The 21,325-nt window shown below is 46.2% G+C and overlaps 2 protein-coding genes across 3 annotated transcripts; both read left to right on the top strand.

The window, feature by feature from the left end:
- Nucleotides 1–1,074: 1,074 nt before the first annotated feature.
- Nucleotides 1,075–15,910, top strand: prdm10 (PR domain containing 10). Of its 2 annotated transcripts, none has more exons than XM_030380342.1 (23): nt 1,075–1,264; nt 2,386–2,505; nt 2,905–3,066; nt 3,305–3,358; nt 3,471–3,575; nt 3,939–4,113; nt 4,568–4,809; nt 4,899–5,099; nt 5,443–5,515; nt 6,104–6,221; nt 6,969–7,080; nt 7,225–7,536; nt 8,492–8,839; nt 9,544–9,699; nt 10,484–10,663; nt 11,033–11,143; nt 11,580–11,780; nt 12,282–12,422; nt 12,774–12,944; nt 13,281–13,418; nt 13,690–13,864; nt 14,160–14,257; nt 14,602–15,910. In XM_030380342.1, the coding sequence occupies exons 2-23, from the start codon at nt 2,434–2,436 to the stop codon at nt 14,809–14,811; spliced, it is 3,555 nt and encodes a 1,184-aa protein (XP_030236202.1). In that variant the 5' UTR covers nt 1,075–1,264; nt 2,386–2,433; the 3' UTR covers nt 14,812–15,910. The 2 variants fall into 2 exon arrangements, with proteins under 2 accessions (XP_030236202.1, XP_030236201.1); XM_030380341.1 differs by lacking the exon at nt 1,075–1,264 and adding an exon at nt 1,508–1,534 and having other exon boundaries at nt 14,602–14,886.
- Nucleotides 15,911–16,262: 352 nt separating this feature from the next.
- Nucleotides 16,263–21,119, top strand: si:ch211-151h10.2 (uncharacterized). Its single transcript, XM_030380864.1, has 7 exons — nt 16,263–17,026; nt 17,997–18,255; nt 18,554–18,606; nt 18,878–19,019; nt 19,945–20,057; nt 20,575–20,857; nt 21,090–21,119. Exons 1-7 carry the CDS (start codon nt 16,971–16,973, stop codon nt 21,117–21,119), a joined length of 936 nt encoding a protein of 311 aa, XP_030236724.1. The 5' UTR covers nt 16,263–16,970.
- The last annotated feature ends 206 nt before the right edge of the window (nt 21,120–21,325 follow it).

Here is a 21,325-nt window from a genome sequence, read left to right as displayed (position 1 = left end):
ATAACAAGTAGATCTAGAAAAAATCCAACAAAATTAATAAATCAAGGAAAGAGAAGAAAATAGACATACAAATATAAATTCAGAGAAGAAACATAGAAACATACAATAGTATTATTATAATACATAAACCTATAGTAGCCTAAGGTATACACATTAATATATATCATTTTTCTACTGTTCTGTACTTTCTGCTATGACGCTACATTTAGTACAATATTGAAGTAGCGTTAAAGAATTAAAGCAGAGTGACATATATTTTTTTTTAGGTCGATGATGGATGATGTAATTCCCCTAAATCCCATCCATGGCTCAAGATATAATATGCGTCAGCAACCACCGTCAATTAGGGTAATTTGTTATTTGATTGCTATCTGGATTGGAAAGCCTACTAGGGGAATCACTTATGATATAACTTACTGAGTTTTAATAGGCTATTATGTTAGCTACTATACCTCAAAATTATACTAAGGCTTTGCAAGTCCTCAGCAGACAAATTATTGTGTGCTGCGTAAATAGCCATAGGTCCGTATGCAATATAGCTCTAATGTATATTGAGAGATGTATTATCTACATCTAAAAGTAACTTGTTAATACAAGTCTGCAATTGTATTGGATATATGCAATTATGCAATTTACCTAAATCGTCAAGTCATGCAAGATAGTAGGAGCGCCTCCCTCTGGTCAAGAACGAAACTGTGTGCTGTCGTTTATCATATCATAATGATGGAATTATTGTCAAGATAGTGTAAATCATGACTCGTGAACACCAAATGTACATTTATATCATGATGTGAACTCTTCTAATGAACTCCAAAATAATCAAGGAAAAAGACTTTCAGATATTTCATGTCAGATAGATTCGTTTCTGACATCATAAGAGCGTGTATTTTCAGCGCCCAGGTTAATGTTGTGATTGTAAAGACTCTTTCGTGACACCAGAGAATACATTAATTCGATTGGTCGACTCTGGTGACTATTTATTTCTATTGGTGGAAAGAAATGTATCCACAATTTAAGTTTCGAGATATATAAAACCATCTAAAGCATTACCCCGTTCTTTGGGGTTATTTATTGCATTGCAATGTAGAACATTGGTAGTACAGTTGGTTCATAGTCCATAAGGTTGAATTAGAAAGACATAAAATACATGTATGACTTTTGTCAGTCAACCAAACCTCCACCAATCGTAAGAAGAGATCGGGCGGGTTGCTAGGAAGGTTATGTTAATATGCAATGCAGCCGCCTCTGCAGCTACCATTCTGAGGTAAGAACAACTTCATCGTTTTCACTAAATGGTAAAGAACTGGCGATTGCCTCGCCATCGGTCTAACAGTTACATTTCCCATCCGTAATTTCTGTATTGGCGAACGAAATATCCACGATGGTTCGGCGCATTAGTGACCCAAGAAGAATAAATATTTAGTCGCAGGGGCCTTGTGTGGACGTTGTTAGTCCCACCCAAAATGGAGCCTGCATGGTTCTTCCTTGTTCCCAAGCAGACCGAGGCTGGGCTCAACTAGAATGGGGGGGACGGGTGGGTCTCGACTAAATAGTCTCGCCTTTGCTTCTTTAACGGCGTTTTTGTGTAAATTGCTGAAGTCCACCCATGCCGCGAACCAGAATAGTAACATTTATCACCAAGATTGGCCTTTCGTTCGCGCATATACGGCTATAACGCTGATGTCGCCGTGCCATAATTTGCCCGGGTTTCTACAGCGCTAGTTTTTGTGGTATGGTCCGGTTGGGACTGCGAACCTGTGGGGTTAAAATAGGGGGGAATTAAATGCATTATTGGTTAAACGAACTGCTATACCTTCATCAGCTGACTCACTCGCAACCTTTCATTGTGTCTGATATACGGGCATACAGCAACATTTTGGCTCTGTTTGCCTACTCGTTCACAGCCAAACATTGGCTATGAGTTTCGCTTACCCCTACTGCAGTGCTCCTTTGACCATTCTGTGTATGAAGTTGCATGCAATTTGCCAACAAAGTGCATGGTTTCTGGAGACGCCAAATTCACATCGGCACCTACGTTTATGGCTGTCAGAATCCCCAGGTTTTCCAAACCTAGTCCCGTTTCTTTATTGATCAACACAGCGCTCCATGCTAAACAAATTACCCTCAGTTGAAAATATCGCCGCAGCTTTCATAAGCAATCCTGTTTGCATATCTTACGGTGCTTGCCAAACATGTTCAAAATAATGAATAAACATATTTCACATATATGTGGTCTATATGTAGAGCATATGCAAGTTATTAAGATCCCAATACATGTATAGTCCATTGTCTTATCAGACTGATTATGATCTGAGGCATATTTCCCAATATTGTATGATCACTATCTACTACCATTAAACCGTCTCACCTCTCACCCTCTTCCAGGAGTGGCTCGATAGGTCAAGAGGTGCCAGGTAGGGGCACCACGCTGCCATGGAAACAAAGCAAGAACCCTCAGCCGCGTGGAGCCAGGCCGGAGACGGGGACACGGGAAATGCAACCCAGGTGAGCTGTGGGTGATGACCCCCTCAATTAATTTAAATTATAATTAATTATATTTATCAGTTATGAACTTCCTTCTTCATTCTTCCTCTGCATGGTCCGGGGTTACGGGTCATGAAGACATTTTATAGAGGGACATCAGACAAGTGCATATTAAAAGCAATCTAAAAGATCCAGTGCATGGGTTCACCTTATGTCTGTAAAGGGTCCACAGAATGTAGACGCTACAATGTGCTGATGCAGGCTAAAACTGTAAAAAAAGAAAGAAAAAGAAGCAAAAATAACAATGATGAGTGGGGTGCGAGCTGACTGTGTGTGTGTGTGTGTGTGTGTGTGTGTGTGTGTGTGTGTGTGTGTGTGTGTGTGTGTGTGTGTGTGTGTGTGTGTGCCCCCTGGTTGCAGGTGCACTTTGAGGGTGGGGCGGTGGCCCAGATCGTGTACAGCGGGGAGCAGCAGGGCCGCGGCCAGGAGCAGGTGGTCTACACTGCAGACGGAGGGTCTTACACCTCTGTGGAGTCTGCAGAACACACCCTGGTGTACATACACCCTGCAGACGGATCCCAGGTACGGTAACGTGTATACCCGCGCGCACTCTCACTCACTCGCGGATCCCAGGTACAGTAAGACACACGCAAACGCACACAGTCACATGATGACTAAAACGTTATTGATATGATCACACATCTGCTTAAGGCCCAATCCCATTTCTACCCCTTACCCCTTCAAAACAAGGGGGAGGGGGGAGGGGAAGGGGTAAGGGGTAGAAATGGGATTGGGCCTAAAACTCTTCTTCTTATTCCAGTTTGCAGATCAACCTCAGGTAGCCTACATCCAACAGGATGGCACCACTCAACAGGTAGGGGTCCCGGAATTGAGCCCTGCGGTGCACCTAAAGCCCGCTGTTTGACATAGAAGTATAATTGAACCTTTTAAAGACCGAGCTGACGACCCATACTGTTCCCTGGCAGGTCACGGTTCTGCTGCCCAGCGGACAGAACATGAACGCTGCAAACCTGCACGTCCTCAGCAACGTAGCGGAAGACCCACAAGCCCTCCTGGAGCCCGTTTCCCAGGTAACGGCGGACCCCATGGTTCATCACGTGGCGCACTAGCCTCAAGATGTGTGAATGTTAATCCGGTTATTTACTGATCCATTCATACATTCATCTAAAAATAAAAAGGATGGGTCAAGAAGCATACCAGGGCATTGATATCTCAATTCTCTAACATACTATGTAAAATGAAACGTTAAACAGACTTTAATTTTTCTAGGCAGGCTCACATTGCATGAACTTCTTCTTGAATTCGACACTTTCTAGATTTTTTGTTTAGAAACTTGAAAAAAAAAACGGAAAAATACGTAAAACAAAACAACCTTTTTTTTAAACCTCTTGTCAATAAAGTTGAAAACAAATTGAATATGTCCTGGGTCCCAGGAGCAGATGTCCAACTCCCTGTCCTCCATGACGGGCATGGCGGAGCCCCCCCCCAGTCCCCTGGGGGCCACGGACTCCACAGAGGACTCTGATGAAGAAGAGGACGAAGACGAAGACTCAGACTTGGACGACTGGGAGCCCCGTCTGCCCCTCCCCTTCACCCCCCACAGCCTGTGTACGTCACCGCCTCGACCTCCGAACGCGCTCGGGGCTCGCCTCGCCTCATTGGTTCCTTTCGTGCCTGTTGTCAAGTTGTCGGTTTAGATGGTGGATTGTTTTGCTACAACCCTCATGAGTGTGACCGTTTTAACCAGAGTTTGAATTTTAATTTAGCTCTGGTTTAGCTTAGGTAGGTGGCATAAGTTAGTTGAATATTATAAGAAAAAGAAGTACCGTTACAATATTGACCAAGTGATCTGTCGCCGTCAAAAGTAAACAAGAGATGAGGGTTTGATGAGGATCACAATGTAACCTAAATTAACCACAGCAGCCGTAAAGTCAAACCTTCTGTTTAGGACGGTTGTATTTATAGAAAGTCATTATCACTACTGTAGACTCAGATTCCCCCCATCCACACCTAGTCTCTCCCTTCCTCTCACTCACTCTCACTCTTCCTCTCTCTCCCTCAGGGTGCGAGGAGTGCAACTGCGCCCACCCATCCGCGTGTCTGAAGCACGGGGCCCTCCACCCGCTCCCCAACCGCCCGGTCGTGTCCAAGGCCCGGGCCAGCCTGCCCCTGCTGCTCTACATGGACCGCTTCATGGGCGGGGTGTTCTCCAAGCGACGCATCCCCAAGCGCACTCAGTTTGGCCCCCTGGAGGGGCCCCTGGTGCCCGAGAGCCAGCTACAAGACCACAACATTCACCTCAAGGTGTGCGGGCGTGGAGCTGCTTAGCTGTGGTTCAAACTAGCCGTGCTAGCTCGGCTAATGATGTGAACCTCTGCGCTGTGTGTCCGCAGCTCTGCATGCTGGACTCGGACAAGGACGGGGAGAAGACGGACGAATCGTGGGTGGACCTGTCCGACGAGGACAGCTGTAATTGGATGATGTTCGTGAGGCCCGCCCAGAATCACCTGGAGCAGAACCTGGTGGCCTATCAGTACGGCTCTGAGATATTCTACACCACCATCAAGAACATCCAGCCCAAACAGGAGCTCAAGGTAGGGCTGCTCGACTGTGGGACAAGTCCTAATCACGGTTATTTTGGTCAATATTGAAGTTACGATTATTCAAACAAATTATATTAGTTTGAAAACATGATGCATTTAATTCAGTAATTGAGAACTTTGAAACTGAGAACTTTAAATTATCTCTTAAAAAAACAGACACATATAATGTGTCAAATAGACTAAAAGATTAAAGCGAGGAAAAAAGAGAAATCTCGAACAAAATTAGATTTATTCTACATCCCTAGCTCAAGTGGGCTCTGCACTCCTGGCAGTTGTACCTCTGGGTGTGGTTGACTGATGACAGGTGATAACTCAAACCCGGGGGTCATTGCAGGTGTGGTACGCCGCGTCGTACGCCCAGTTCGTCAACCAGAAGATCCACACCGTGACGGAGGAGGAGAGGAAGGGTGAGGGAGGCTGATGGCTTTATTTACAAAAAAAAAAAGTTTGCGTTTATTTGTGTGTGTGTGAGAATTAGCTATTATTTAAAAAGATTTCCTTACTTTTTGAATGTAATGTAAATGACCCAGTGTTTCCCAAAACACTGTACGGGTGATTGGTAGCACCGTGTGCTTCGACTTGATTGGCTAGCAATGTATATATATATATATATATATATATATATATATATTTTTTTTTTTTTATTATTATGCAATAACAAAGTACAAAACTCTCATAGGGAAAGAAAACATACTTCCATCAAGTACAAAAAAGAAAGATAAATAATGCATCGGTAATACTGTTCAAAACAATAGTCGTGCCATAAAGCTTTTTGAATGTAATTGAAACGGCGGCATCAGGTGGTTCTATATATAATTGTGAACCCCCCAATCAAGTCAAAGCACACGGTGCTACCAATCACCCGGTCCCAACTCCATTGTTTAGTCATATAAAAATAAACAGGCGTAAATTCAATCCAGCATAACCGATAAGAGTGCAGCCTCCTTTGGTGTTGTGTCCTCACTGCCTGTCATGTCACCCCCCCCCCCCCACAGTGTTGCGGGAACAGGAGAAGAATTGGCCGTGCTATGAGTGTAACCGGCGCTTCGTCAGCTCGGAGCAGCTGCAGCAGCACCTGAACATGCACGACGAGAAGCTGACCTCCGTCACCAGGTAACCTGTGGCTGCTCTCTCCTTTGAGGTTCTCCAAAGAGCACTGCCTTCCCCAGCCTGTGGATGCTTGTTTCATCAGCGGAAAATACAGAAGAAAAACGACAACTGCAAAGCAGTTTAGTGTTTCAGGGACTGGCGCACACTCTGTGTGTTTTTGTAGTTAGTGTGGTTGCTACTGCAAGCACATCTACTGCTCTTCATGAGTTTTCTTTATTCCGTTTGCCTGTTTTTTGTGCAGTTAACTGCTCCTGCATACTTTGAGCTACAGAAACCATTAAACTTTCAAAACGTTTAGCTCTTTAACGACTTGATTGCTATCTCTGCATTTTTCAACTCTTTCAACTTTTTAAACTATTACGCTTTTTCAGCTTCTTTTTTTGCAAAATAAGTTAATGGGTGGACGGCCATCCGCCCATCAACCGTTAACTGCGAACGCATTTTAACTGTGACGTTAGCGTTGACGTTAGCGCTGACGTCTAGCATTTTAGCATCCACACTCTCGCAGTTTGTTTGGATGAAACAATTCTAGTTTAGGTTTCCTCTTCTACGTAGTTGATACATGTGTGTAGCTGTAGTTGCTCCAGAGAGAATATGCTGCCGTTGGCTATATTTCCTCTGTGATAATAACAAGGTTACTATCTTTATTAAAAAATGACCTCACCTTAACGTGACATGTCAGTCGTTGACATCAGAGCTGATATGATACCAACCTAGTAGACTAAAGGCCTCCGCTCCTGCTTGCTTCAGATCCAGAGGTCGAGGGCGTGGTCGCGGCAGGAAGAGGTTCGGCACGGGTAGACGACCTGGTCGCCCTCCCAAATTCGTCCGCCTGGAACTGGACCCCCTGGTGGAGACATCGGTAAGGGAGAGAGAGAGACACCCGGTAGAGCGCGGGTTGCTTCGGACTGCTCATGTATGACGTACATCCTGTCCACCATCATAAGAAAGTGAAATTAAATGGATGATTAAATACTGATGATGCCATCATTGTTATCTTCTGCAGCAGGAGATGATGGGTTTGAGCGGCAAACCTTCGCTGGAGGTCGGGATGGACGGGGGCGACGGCGAGCAGAACGGCCTCAAGGTGGTGGAGCTCGAGACGGAGGTGGAGACGGGTTCAGAGACCCCGGACCACCTGGCGCTCTCCGCCGAGGAGCCCGGGGCGGCGGCGGCGGACCCCCCCGGCCCGCCCGCCAGCCCGGACGTCCCCCCGGTCGTGGAGGAGAAGGAGGACCCGTCGCAGGGGGAGGGCGCCGGGGCGGCGGTCGACCCCCACCTGACCTCTCAGGACTTGCGGCGAGCCAAGCGAATACGGGTGAGCCTGCAGCAGCTGTGGCTGGGTGTTCTGCAGCCAAACGGTTCGACTGCGTTCAGCCCGAAAGGCACCAGATGCCACCCCGACATTAAAGGGTACACATTATACCATCGGGTGTGAGTGTGATAGGCTGTTACAAGCCGTTTTAAAGATCTGCCTCTTCTGACATCACAAGTGGACGTGTCCACCTAGATGTATGACGGATAGATGAGCATCGTTTGCTACAGTCCACTGGGTAATCACACTCACACCCGGTTGTATTATATGTCACATTTAACATTGACTCATGTAGCAGACACAATGCCAAAGCGACGTCAATACTAGGCTCAGAACAATCAAAGCAAGTCGACATTCATGACAGTTCTCACTCTCGACAGAGATAAACACACACACACGACTGGGCGTCATAGAATAAGGGAATGCAAAGCAACCATGAACAGATTGGACATCAGTTCGTAGTTCTCACTGTCGATAACATCATCACCCACGACGGGATCATCGAGACGGTACAACACTGCTACCCAAGACCTGCTTTTGTTTTTGTGGATTTGTGCTAGCCTCGCTGTGCTTTACCAACGGTGTGTGTGTGTCTCTCTCTCATTGTGCGGCTGAAAGATTGACGTGCAGGTAGGTTGGTGGTGCTGTAGAAGGGAGACGGGGTCAGAAGCTTGACGTTCTCGTCATTTCCTGTTCCTGTTCCTGTTTCCTGTTCTCGTCCTTTAAGCCACCTCCTGCTCCTCCTCCTCCTTCATAAGACATCCCCCCCTTCCTCTGTTTATTTGTGCGTCTGTCTGTCTGTGTGTCTCCTATGCTCCCATGTTCTATCCTATTAGATACAGTCCACGTGCCACCTTCTGAATCGACCTCGTCTTTAATCAGCAACACTTTCCCTAAATTTCTCCCTTTTTTTCTTTCTTTCACCCTCGTCTCCCCCGCGCCCCTCCACCCTACCCAGAATGCAGCGCTGCAGCACCTCTTCATCCGGAAGAGCTTCCGGCCCTTCAAGTGCACGCACTGCGGCAAGGCCTTCCGGGACAAGGACAAGCTGGAGCAGCACCTGCGGGTGCACGGGCGCGACGCCTACGCCTTCGCCTGCCACCTGTGCAACAAGAGCTTCCCGACGGACGCGGCGTTTGAGGACCACCTGGCGCTGCACATGGACAACCGCTCGTACGCCTGCCTGCTGTGCCCCGACTCCTTCGAGAAGCTGGACCTCCTGAAGGAGCACGTGGGCGTGCACGCCGGGCCCGACGGCTGCTTCACCTGCCCCTCCTGCAAGAAGTGCTTCAGCGACTTCATCCAGGTAGGGGGGAACCCGGCGGAGTGGATGTAGAAAAAGTCCCTATTAATCGCTCTAATATAATCGAGTTGAAAGTATTTTTTTAGTTCATTTATTTATTTATATGAGTATATTTGTTCTATTGATTCGATTATTTTTATAGAAATGGATCAGCTGGACACATTTCTGTAATTTATTTTCGATGTTAACATTTTCTATCTGAGAGTTTTGTGTTTTCTTTTAAGGGGAAATGGGTTCTTGGTGACAAAGTGTTTTTTTTGCAAAGAGAGAACTGCTGAATAATTGCATCCCTTTTTCGAACTCAAAAATAATCATTTGAATAATCGTGGTTTCAAAGTCAACCAAAATAATCGTGATTATGATTTTTTTCCATTATCGAGCAGCACTACTTCTACCTCCTCACACACGTTGTTTTAACTCCGATACACATTTGCTCATAATGCTACAAATCCTTAACATGATCCAGACCTTTTAATGAGACCATTCCAAAATAAATTATCATCAAATAGATATCTACAGCTTCTCATTTAGCAATCTCCTCTTCAGTTTTAATATGAATGAAAGGCGATAAACTCAACCAAAGTTAAATTGTGGCGTTCTAAATTCGCGTTAGCAGTTCTGTGGTGAGCACAACTTTCAAAACGACCCCGTTTGTGTGTCTTCACAGTGTTTGTTTAACATGGACGCGTCACTCTTCCGCCCGCTAGGTGAAGAAACACATTCGCTGCTTCCACTCAGAGAAGATCTTCCAGTGTCCCGACTGCGACAAGGCCTTCTGTCGGCCGGACAAGCTACGCCTGCACATGCTGAGACACTCGGACCGCAAGGACTTCCTCTGCTCCTCCTGTGGTAAACAGTTCAAGGTGAGGGGATGGGATGTAGTGTGTTTGTGTGTGTGTGTGCGCGTGTGTGTGTGTGTGTGTGTGTGTGTGTGTGTGTGTGTGTGTGTGTGTGTGTGTGTGTGTGTTCTGGCCCTCTTCGGTCACTTGATTCTTGCACTTTAGATCAAGGTATATCCATGAATCAATCAATTCATGGAATTCATATTGCGTTTTGCAAGACAACCGAAAGAATCACACAGAGTGTCTTTGTCCTTGTGTACAACTTTTTGAAAAAAAAAAAAAGTTTGATAGATCTTGACACTATTGCTTATTTAATTTCCAGAAATTTGCAGTATTTTGCATGTTGTTATTTTGTCACTTTTTGTCTTTGTCTCTTTAAACAAAGAGAAGCTTTAGCTCACTTGTGGTCGTACTGTTAGTTGTTTGTCTTGTTTGCATGGTTGGGGATGCCTGGAGTTTGAGCATTTAATGGCTATGAACGACAAACTCAACTTTAATCTTGAACCTCCTGCCTGCGTTACGCTCTCCTCCTCCTCCTCCTCCTCCTCCTCCTCCTCCTCCTCCTCCTCCTCCTCCTCCTCCTCCTCCTCCTCCTCCTCCTCCTCCTCCTCCTCCTCCTCCTCCTCCTCCTCCTCCTCCTCCTCCTCCTCCTCCTCCTCCTTCTTCTTCTTCTTCTTCTTCTTCTTCTTCTTCTTCTTCTTCTTCTTCTTCTTCTTCTTCTTCTTCTTCTTCTTCTTCTTCTTCTTCTTCTTCTTCTTCTTCTTCTTCTTCCTCCTCCTCCTCCTCCTCCTCCTCCTCCCTCCAGAGGAAGGACAAGCTGCGGGAGCACATGCAGAGGATGCACAACCCCGACCGGGAGGCCAAGAAGGCGGACCGCGTGCACCGCTCCAAGGCCCTGAAGCTGAAGGTGCCCACGGCGGACCTGGACAGCTTCATGTTCAAGTGCCGCGTCTGCATGATGGGCTTCCGCCGGCGGGGGATGCTGGTGAGACCCTGATGACGCGCTGGAGCGCACGTCGAGCGCTCGGCAGTTTGCAATTTTGCAGCTGGCGGCCATCTTGGGTTTAGCGATGTTACCTGTGAATAGCCTTTATGCTCTGCAGGAGAGAGGCGGTTTACAGGTTCACATGCACCCATTGTGCATACAAATGAGATCCCAAAGCCTGCATTTCGATTTATCCACTGAAAATTGCAATTTATTCAATTTCAGTTAACTGAGTCTCAACAGATTTACAATACGTCATGGTTTTTTGAATCAGCCCTAGTGCGCAGACAGTCATAAAAAGGTTTATTTCAGTTTTTCTAATTGAACCTCCGTTCCAACGACGTGTCTGTGTTTGCCTTGGGCGTGCAGGTGAACCACCTGTCAAAGAGACACCCGGAGATGAGTATCGACGACGTTCCGGAGCTCACCCTGCCAATCATCAAGCCCAACAGGGACTACTTCTGCCAGTACTGCGACAAGGTGCGTCAGTCTCCTCGCACTATCCTCTGCATTGACAGCATCGTGCCATCTCTCTTTCCACACTACATGTTGTCTATTCTCCACGACCCCCGTCCCCTTATACACCGCCCGTCTTACACACGATTGCTTGATGAGCTGCAGTCAGTTTAGTATTCACAAATGATAGGCCTATGTCTTCCTTTTTATATTTGCAAGGCAGAAGTACTTTGATTGTGCCAACGTTTTTTAAGCCGGTGTCCATTAGCTTGCCTCACAAATTACAAAAGCACCTGAATCCACGGATACAACCTACTTCCACACGTCATGCTTCTACTTTCTGTCGTGGTTTCGATTTGATGCATCACGTTCTAATAAATGAAGCTAAATCCTGAGTCCCTACAGCGAAGCCAAACCCAGCCTTTGCGACACCATGGTCTCCCCCCCTGTATCTCCGCAGGTGTACAAGAGCGCCAGCAAGAGGAAGGCCCACATCCTGAAGAACCACCCCGGCTCCGAGCTCCCGCCCAGCATCAGGAAGCTGCGGCCGGCGGGCCCGGGAGAGCCGGACCCCATGCTCAGCACCCACACCCAGCTGACCGGCACCATCGCCTCGGCCCCCGTCTGCTGCCCACACTGCGCCAAGCAGTACAGCAGCAAGGTGAGCATCTAGTGGTCGCCCCCATCGGCCTGAACAGAGTCAGTCCGGTTCGGTCCAGTTCTTGGTTGGTACCAGGCAGCGGGCTGGAATGTTCTGGAACTCTGTGTTGGGAACTCTAGTGTTTAACTGACGTACAGTAAAAGTAAACGCTAGGATCATAGTGTTCACACGTCACCGAATGATGAAAATGATTCTTGGTGCCTTTCAAACGTATTGATTTATTTTGACCATACCATATTTCCCTTTTTTAGGTAATCAAGGATAAATTCTGTATTTTTTGATTGCACAGAGTACTGCGAAATTAGGTAGCAATCCTAACGAAGCATTGACACTCAATCAAACACTCATTAAAAACAGAAAAAAGTGTTCAAACTAGAATTACGTCTTTGCTGTAACTTTTAAAACGATAACATATGAAACTGTTAAATAAAACGATCGCAGCCGAGATTGCAGCGTAAATATCCCGCTCAGCCACTGTGTGATTGTGTGCTCTGCTCTCAGACCAAGATGGTGCAGCACATCCGGAAGAAACACCCAGAGTTCGGCCAGATGACCCTCCAGACCCCCATGCCGGCCGCCGCCGTCATCAGCACCCCCCCCGCCGTCATCAACGCCGACGGGACCACCACGGAGTCCGTGGCGGTGAGGGGCCTGAAGCTGTCGATTAGAGCAAAGCCGGTTTCTCTTTCCTTACACCCCCTGGAGAGACGTGGTACCTCCCCAAACACCCAGAGATGAGCTTAGTCACAGCTTGCATCTACAAAAAAAACATTTCTTGCCTAAGAAGTCGTTTTGTGAAAGGCTTGAAGCAAGGAGCCAAAAATAGGCCTACATTTAATATTCAAATGAATACAATTATATCGGACCTGTTTAATACCGTAGGTCCCTATCATCAGAAGCGGAGTCTGTTTTATTTACTCTAAAGGATGAGATTACATCGCCTTCACTCAGGGAAGATTCAGGTTTTCTTATTTATAAATTCTCTCTGGGCAGACGACGGACCTGCTGACCCAGGCGATGACGGAGCTGTCTCAGACGCTGACCACAGACTACCGTACAGCCCAGGGGGACTACCAGAGGATCCAGTACATCCCTGTGGGCCAGGCCGGGGGCGCCCTGGCCCAGTCCCAGCACATCCAGCTCCAGGTGGTGCAGGTTGCGCCGGTAAGACACAGCGGGCCGAGTTGAGCGTTGGTTTGGATGGAAGTGGATGGAGATGTACCCACTAGTACCTGGGCTACTGGAGAATGCACTGTAGGAGATGGAGAGAAACCAAAAAGAACATGATCTCGTTGTCTTCTTTGGCCATGGCAGCCCTAGTGTGTAGGATTAGTTATTGAGAGGTTATGCTTTATGATACATTATTTAAAAATGATGATATGGCTAAATGGATTGTGTTATTTAGTCTATATTACTATGACTGTAACAGTTTGTAAATAAAAATCCCTAACGTTGTTTTCTGTTATTTGGCCGAAAAAAAAAATTATGTTTTTGGTACAGGCTTCTTCACCGCACTCTCAGAACGCCACGGTGGACGTGAGCCAGCTTCACGAGCAGCACGGCTACAGCCAGCACTCCATTCAGGTTCAGCAGATCCAGGTCTCCGAGCCGACGGGCACCGCCCAAAACACCAGCCAGGTAAACATCAGACCGGTGATCGCCACCCAGTGGAGCTATTGATTCGTTGACAACAAGCCAAACTCACCTTTTCTCTCTCTCTCTCTCTCTCTCTCTCTCTCTCTCTCTCTCTCTCTCTCTCTCTCTCTCTCTCTCTCTCTCTCTCTCTCTCTCTCTCTCTCTCTCTCTCTCTCTCTCTCTCTCTCTCTCTCTCTCTCTCTCTCTCTCTCTCTCTCTCTCTCTCTCTCTCTCCCCCTCCCTCCCTCCCTCCCTCCCTCCCTCCCTCTGTCAGGTGGCTGGCCAACCTCTAAGTCCCGCCTCCTCCCAGCAGACGGGTCAGGAGATGAGTCCGAGTCAGCTGACCCCGATCACCTTGACCCAGAGCCACGCCCTCCAGAGCCCCGCCGCGCAGCAAGGCGCCGTGCAGCACGCGTACATCCCCAGCAACTGGAACTACCGTGGTTACCGTGAGTACCCCCCCAGTCTGCTGGGCTCAGTGTTTCTGTGAATGTTTATGTGTCCGTGTGTATACATGGTTGTTTATTTGCCTGTGTTTCATGGTTTACTTTATGCGCGTGTGTTTGTATTTGTGTGTTTCCGTGTGTATTTATGTGTTAACGCGTTAACACACATGTTTTCATGTGTTTCATGTGTCAACCTACGTATGCTTTTACGTGTGTTAGTGTATTGATTTTGTGTCGCTTTTTATTGTACTGTGTTTGTTACGCGTATTGATGTGTTTTGTGGCTGGTTCTCCTGCAGCCTCTGAGATCCAGATGATGGCTCTTCCTCACGCCCAGTACGTCATTGCTGAGGCCAGCACCGCGGGCGCGACCGGCAACAGCAGCCAGGTTAAAACGGTGAGCCAGAGCATGTTTGGAAGAGCACAAATCCACGCAAAGCCTTTAATTATAAAATGTATATGACAGGCGATTGGTGCCTTTATGGGCAAAGGTAGAAAGACAGGAAATTAAGAGGAAGCAGCACACAACAGCATTCAGGAATTTAACCTGGATCGCTGCAAGGAGTCAAACTGGACGAATGCGTGGAAACATATAATCCTTGTACAACTCTGTTGAAGTCGATCTTCTCCTGGGCATTTTTCGGTGATAATCTTAAAGAAACACAAACCTTTATATATATATATACAGTATTATTGTAAATATATGACTGAAATGCATTACATCTGTGTGTGTTTCTCCAGACCCACTACGTGATCTCAGACGGCCAGTCGGACCTGGAGACCAAGCAGGTTTCCGGGTCTCAGACGCCCCCGCCGGAACAGGCAGACCAGCCAACCGAGCAACAGCAGCAGCAGCAGCAGCAAGCCAATCAGCAACCCACCACGCAGTACATCATCACCACCACAACCAATGGCAGCGGCACCAGCGAAGTTCACATCACCAAGCCCTGAGCCCACCTGTAGAGTAGCAGTTGTTGTTTTGGGGGCCAGTCACTTGAACTGATACTGCATGCAGCCTCTACGCACACACTCGATCACGCGCCACTGACACACACACACACACACACACACACACACACACACACACACACACACACACACACACACACACACACACACACACACACACACACACACACACACACACACACACACACTCAAAGAACTCGACGCAAACACTGGTACCACACCGGTGCAACCACACAGACCCTGGGGGTGTCTTTAAGGGTATGAAACCAATGACCAGTTTTATGTGTCAGTTACCTTTCCCAGAATCGTGATTTATTTGCAAGCTAGCGAAGCCTTTTCGTTAAACATTGATTTTGTTTTTATGGGACCTTTATTTTAAAAGGCAGTTGACAACAGACATAACCATGAACGATTTAATGAAGGAATTAGTTTAAAGTTTTACTCTGCCTCCTACACTACTGAGTACTGGAGAAAGTTGGGACAGCGTTACTCGCCTAATAACTAATTACTTTTTGGAAAATACATTTGATAATTTTTCCAAATATGTGAAAAGGTGGGGAACGAAGATGTGGCAATTCTTTTTCTTTGGTCCATTTTCAAAGGTCATTTCAAAGTTGGTAGCTGTTGTGAAGGAGACTACTAAATGGTTCCTTGGATCTTATGGTGTTGCCTGCCTTATTGCACAACCCCTTCGCACATATACAACAGAAAAACGGAAACTATAATGCTTTGAAAAGAGGAAAAGTAGGAGCAGAACAAGTAGAGTCAGGTACGTCATGCTCAACATGACTTGTCTCCAATACGGGTCTTGTGTAATTATTCAGACATTTTGTTTTGCAATCTTATTATATTTTCCACTTCTGTTTTTCCTCAGTTTCGGTTGAAATAGGACTAGTTTGTGAGTTTTGTTTTACTTTGTGTTGGTGGAAATAACTGATAGTTTTTTGTTTACATGCTGAATTGGTCTTTGGTTGTTTTCTTGTGTTTTTGAGTAAATTTTTGCGATCTACAAGGCCAGAGATCATTTTGTTGTAAAAATGGCAGGAAATTAAAGTTCTACTCATCACTCCCATCCCACAAAGACATTGTCTGGTACAAAGTGACTGGAAAAAAGACTTTTCTGAAACCTTTAATTTTTGTTTAATGTTGAATATATGTTGATCAAAATCGATGGGAAGAGATAAACAGAGTTCTTAAGGATGGTTGAAATATAATAGATTTCCGCTGGTTTCATTAAAGATTTGATGACTTTCAGGTAATCAAAAACTAGAATTGAATTGTGACATATTTTCCAAATATATTTTTTAGCAGTGTAATGTTGGTACAATTTGGCAGTGGGTGTGACGTGTGCTTATAGTGCATACATTTATATGTCTCATCAGACATACAGTTCTTATGAAGGAAGGAGAATCACCTTCAGTGTTTAATTGTATATCATTTAAATAGTTTGGAATCCGAATCACCACCAATTGTTGCTCCAATCTGCTGGATATATAAACACCCCAGCAACTACTACACATTTAAATCCACTTGTATTCAAAGTGGCTTACAGGTGTGACTGTAAAAGCATTCACGTCGCCCAATCAAAATATAGTTTTCCATAAACATCTTGAATAGAAGGTGGCGTATTAAATCAGGGTAAGTCTCCCAGTGTTAGGCCTTAGTCCAGGGTTTAGGAGTCAGGGTTCGACTAGCTTAGTCTAGCCTACAGTAGTAGACGATGGCTACAAGACGCCTAACCTTGAGTATATGTGAACAACGCTTTGTGAACAGTAATTCATTTTCCTTTACACTTGGGGCTTAGGTATCAGGGAGGTTGGAGCTGGCTGAGGCCCAACCCTGGCTCTCGCAGAATAGTGCCCGGCGAGACGTGAATTACAACTCGGATGGAATGTAGGAAAAGAAGACAAATAAATGAATCACCCCGGGGGAACCAGTCTGACAGGGTTGCCACGTTGGACAGGCTTGCTGCCTGCCCACAGACCCAGCAGCAGAAGCTCGACACCGACGACAAACTCTGTGAAACGCGGATCTGTGTACTGCTAGGATGGCGTCGACCGGCCCTTAATTGATCAGGATCCATTCATTGAAACGCCTGCGCGTGGCGGACTGCGACCTGTCTGCGTTGCCAGGGTAACTGGATGGAGAAGCGGTGGGATGAGTTAAAGAAGGCACCAAGAGACGAGGCAGTGAGCAGGTGTGTGTGTGTCTGTGTACTGTGTACGTCTGTGTTTGCGTTTGTGTTTGCGTGTCAGTCAAAGCTATCCTGCAGCATCTGGTGAGACGCTTGACAGGTGTTTGAATGACAGGTGATGTTTGAATGACAGGTGTCTCGTCTCCTCGGGTGAACTGGTTGTCTGGGAGACAGAGTGTGTGTGTATGTGGGGGGGGGGGGGGGGGGGGGGGAGAGAGAAATGCTGACAGTTGTGATTCATGAAAGGAAAAAACAACAACACTCTTAGCTTTATATCATTTGCTTATAACTCAGACTTTTGGTTTGCTATTACCCTACTATGACTATAACTTTGGCTGCTTTGCCATTGTTCATGTCTTCCTTGTGAGAGTTGTGATTGCTGCTGCTGTGGCCATTGAGACTGTAATAGGCCTATCTGGAGTAAAGGATTGTGTACATAAAACACACATAAGCCTAATACTGTGGTTATCTGTCGTTCTGCTTTCAATAAACAGAGTGGTTTGTTTAGAGAGAGAGATAGGTGGGTCTTTGGTCCAGTCGGCCACATTTCTCAAAGCAGGTGACTGTTTGTGTAGGCTACTTAATAGGCGATAAGCACCGGGAAGTATTTCAGAAGTCACGCATTACCAGAATGGTAAAAGTATTGAGTGTAATTAAGTATTTGCCAGTTGCCCAAATATTGGGCTGTAAATTTGAATGGTGGTTTTATAAAGTATTTCTTTATTTTCAGTGGTTTTCATTCTACATAATACAACGGAACACATTAAGAACAGCATAGCAACAGCCATACACTTAGACAACTTTGCTTCCACTGAGTAAGCCTGATGCACTGTAGTGAATTCACAAGATAAGCATGATTTGGATTTCCTAAATTAGCTCGACTTCAATCTCAAACACGCGTTGTCTAATTACGTCACTCTGCCTGTGTGACCCGCGTGTTTTTTCTAAAAGTTCTCTCTCTCATCATTATCAGTATAAATCAACTTGAAGAGCCACCTGATCGCGCCTTCTGGCTCCTGACCTGGAGGGAAAGCTGTCCATCGCGGCGAAGCTGGTGCGCTGTAGCACTAGTATGTGTGATGTGGTCTTTCTGCCAGGTGAAGGCGCCATTGCACCCTTCTCTCGGACTGGCCGAAGTGGCGTGGAGGATACTGTGCTCCGGATGCCTTTTAGCAGGCCTGGGAGGTTGTGCCATGCTCTTAAAGAAGAGCCTGGGGCGCAGTGGAAAGGCGGTGAGTGCGCGGACACACGCCTACGCACTCAAAAATAAAACGTGTTCAATAAAACTGTCCCGTAAATCATACACTTTTACAAGCATGTTCCTTATTTGACCTTTTTGTCTGTATACTTCTTTTTATGATCACTTTTACGGCCTTGTTTGTGTCCATCCATCCGTAATTACATCCAGTGTGCTACTAACAGTAACTTAACTTAATATTTTCTAAATAAAGTTAGTTAGTTAGTTTATATATTATAAGCCCTTCGATTATAAAATGTTGATAATCCTTTCTTCTGCTTTTGGACGTTAAGATGGGGCTTTGCTCAGAATCGGTGGCAGATCAGAAAAACACACATTTTTCGTGGTAAGGCAACTTTAAAACATAACGAGCAATATTATATAAACTATTAAACTTAGGACCATTTTCTATTCCTAAACGGCAATATTAGTCCATATTAGATATTTGTTTAGCATAGGCCTATTACTAAATACGTGTATTCACGCACTTTAATTGTGTAATTGTAATCTGTTGTTAAAGAAAAGGGTCCATACGGACCGTAGAAGTCATGATAATAATTTGCGGGTGGACAGTTTAACGAGCGGTGTGTACCCCCGGGGTGTCCCTACTCACCAAGGGTCTCGAAGGAGCCGTCCCTACCAGGCGGAGGAGTCTCCCTGGCCCGGGCCCTTACAGACAGCCTGCTGCTCTGTGTTCTCCAGGAGTCCCTCTCCCACCCCACCCTGCCCCACGTAGAGGCTCTCCTGGCCAGGCTCAAGGTACGACAGACCCCCCCCCCAAAAAAAACGAACAAAAAACCACAGTTTTAGATTAGCTTTCTTCTAATCCTAGAACGTGATGCTATCAGGCCTCTCTCGCAAAAGAGGTGCCAAACCTCATTGAGAATTCCTTTATAAGTGAGGTTTGTATAAATAAATACACATTTGTGAGTAGCCTTATCTTCTTTGCTTAGTTCCATCACTCAAAATGATATGCAACTCAGATTATATTATTGATTTTAAACTCATTGCTTGTTTTCTTGCTCTGTCGTTTCCCTTGGTGTGCATGTTGTAATGCACTTTCTGGCCGAAAAGTCCCAGCTACTGCAAAGTTTTGATTTGGTTTGATACACTGTCACGTACCGCACACACTTCAGTATGCACAGCGCACGTTGTGTTAGCTTGGGGCGACAGACACACACTGATATTCTGTCAGATACATTAATCCCTAGACCAGAAGACATTGAGTCTCTCTCTCTCTCTCTCTCTCTCTCTCTCTCTCTCTCTCTCTCTCTCTCTCTCTCTCTCTCTCTCTCTCTCTCTCTCTCTCTCTCTCTCTCTCTCTCTCTCTCTCCTGTTAGAACATCGTGTTTGAGTCCCTTTACACTTTGTTCTTTCTCAATCTGTTTTGGTTCTCGTTGACGTCATCTTAAAAACAACTTCCATGCTTTCAAATCTAGAAGTAACTTTCCCTCACTTTTGTTAACCAAATAAATGTTTGCTTCATTTTTCTGATTATTAAATTCACAGCAAAGAAACATACAACATCCATGCCATTAATGATCAGGTTAGCGTTAGGCATCAAGTGACCATCCTCAACAAGGACTGCTGCTTCAGCCAGTCATAGCACTGCCCTCCACCATCTGTTGATCTCTGACACCTTTAACAGGCTCCTCTTCCTCTTCCTCCTCTTCTCTCCCTACAGAGGGTGTCCCGGGCCCTTCAGGGGGCTGAAGGTCTCCCAGCGGCCGGGTCGGACTGTGAGGCCCTCGCGCTGGTAGAGAGAGTGAAGGCCCTCAACACATACCTGCATCAGAGGTGAGGTTCCACCGCCAACACGGCGTTTGGAAGAAGGAGAAGAAAGTGAGTGTCGTGTTCGAGGGAGGAGGGGCATGATAGTCAATGGGTTATATAGGGTTTGATCCAACCGAAAGGGCTCTGTGTTGGAACCCCAATGTCCGTGATCTACTCATCCTTGAGCAAGATGCTCTAAACCCCTGATCTGCTCATTAACGACTTACGGCATCTGAATTCAATTTGCTCGGCCCCGAGATAAAAGCGATTGCATAACGACTAAATATTAATAGCCAACAGAGAAGGTTATGTTAAGTGAAGGCTTTGCTCTCTTCAAGGTCAGTGTATGGATCTGGGGGAAAACACTGCATCAAGGGAATAACCCCAGGAACCGTCTACACACACACACGCACACGTACACGTACACACACACACACACACACACACACACACACACACACACACACACACACACACACACACACACACACACACACACACACACACTTTCCACCCCCCCCCCCATCCCGGTTTCGGACAGGACAAGGACGCTTGGCGGTCTGGTACGGGCGCAGGGGGAGTTTGAGGCGGACGTGGAGGGCCTGCTGGGGGGTCTGGAGCTCCTCTGGACCCAGCTGGAGGAGCTCCACACCAGGGTCACGCTCACCAAGGACTGGAGCCAGGGCCAGGGGGATCTGGCCAGCACCAAGGCTGAGGCAGAGGTACCCATCGGGGACCGTGGAACGGGGCGGGAGGGAGGGGCGGGGGGGGAGGTTGAGATCCCTGTTGAGTTCTGTTTAAAGATTGTGTTGGTTTATCACAGGGTCAGACAAGACACAAGACACAAGATACAAGATCGTTTATTGTCATATACACAATGGAAACATAGTTTACACTGGGCAATGAAATTCTTAATTTGCAAGTTCCCTTCACACAAAATATGCTTAAAGTAAAAGTAGATAAATAAACTAAACTACTAAAAGAAGGAGAAGAATTTAGTTAAACATAAACAGTTGAACATAAGGTGCTGTTAACTTGTACAATGTTCGCATACAGCAGAAGGCCCTGAGAGACATTGAAATATAGACGTTTTGGAATATATAAATTGGATGTTGAATATTATTAGTAGATAAACATACTGCCATGGCAACATACTGCCATGGCTTTATTTCACCTTGTACTGAGCTAGCTGATTCCATTAGTCCACTTTAACTTGCTAGGAGGTACTGGCCTAACCAGTCCTAATTAGTCAGAATTAGTTGATTGCGTTCCCCTGTTTTCCTCTGTCAGGT

The sequence above is a fragment of the Gadus morhua genome, chromosome 16 (assembly GCF_902167405.1).
Source record: "Gadus morhua chromosome 16, gadMor3.0, whole genome shotgun sequence".
In the NCBI taxonomy this organism is placed as follows: domain Eukaryota; kingdom Metazoa; phylum Chordata; class Actinopteri; order Gadiformes; family Gadidae; genus Gadus; species Gadus morhua.
The sequence above is the reverse complement of the archived record's forward strand: the minus strand, read 5'-3'. Positions and strand labels throughout refer to the sequence as shown.

Coding starts and splice junctions, on each gene's coding strand:
- prdm10 (XM_030380342.1), top strand. CDS start 2,434: ATGGAAACAAAGCAAGAACCCTCAGCCGCGTGGAGCCAGGCCGGAGAC. Junction 9,700..10,483: donor CCTGTGGTAAACAGTTCAAG/GTGAGGGGATGG, acceptor TCCTCCCTCCAG/AGGAAGGACAAGCTGCGGGA. Junction 14,258..14,601: donor ACAGCAGCCAGGTTAAAACG/GTGAGCCAGAGC, acceptor GTGTTTCTCCAG/ACCCACTACGTGATCTCAGA.
- si:ch211-151h10.2 (XM_030380864.1), top strand. CDS start 16,971: ATGGAGAAGCGGTGGGATGAGTTAAAGAAGGCACCAAGAGACGAGGCA. Junction 17,027..17,996: donor AGAGACGAGGCAGTGAGCAG/GTGTGTGTGTGT, acceptor CATCATTATCAG/TATAAATCAACTTGAAGAGC. Junction 19,020..19,944: donor CTCTCCTGGCCAGGCTCAAG/GTACGACAGACC, acceptor CTCTCCCTACAG/AGGGTGTCCCGGGCCCTTCA.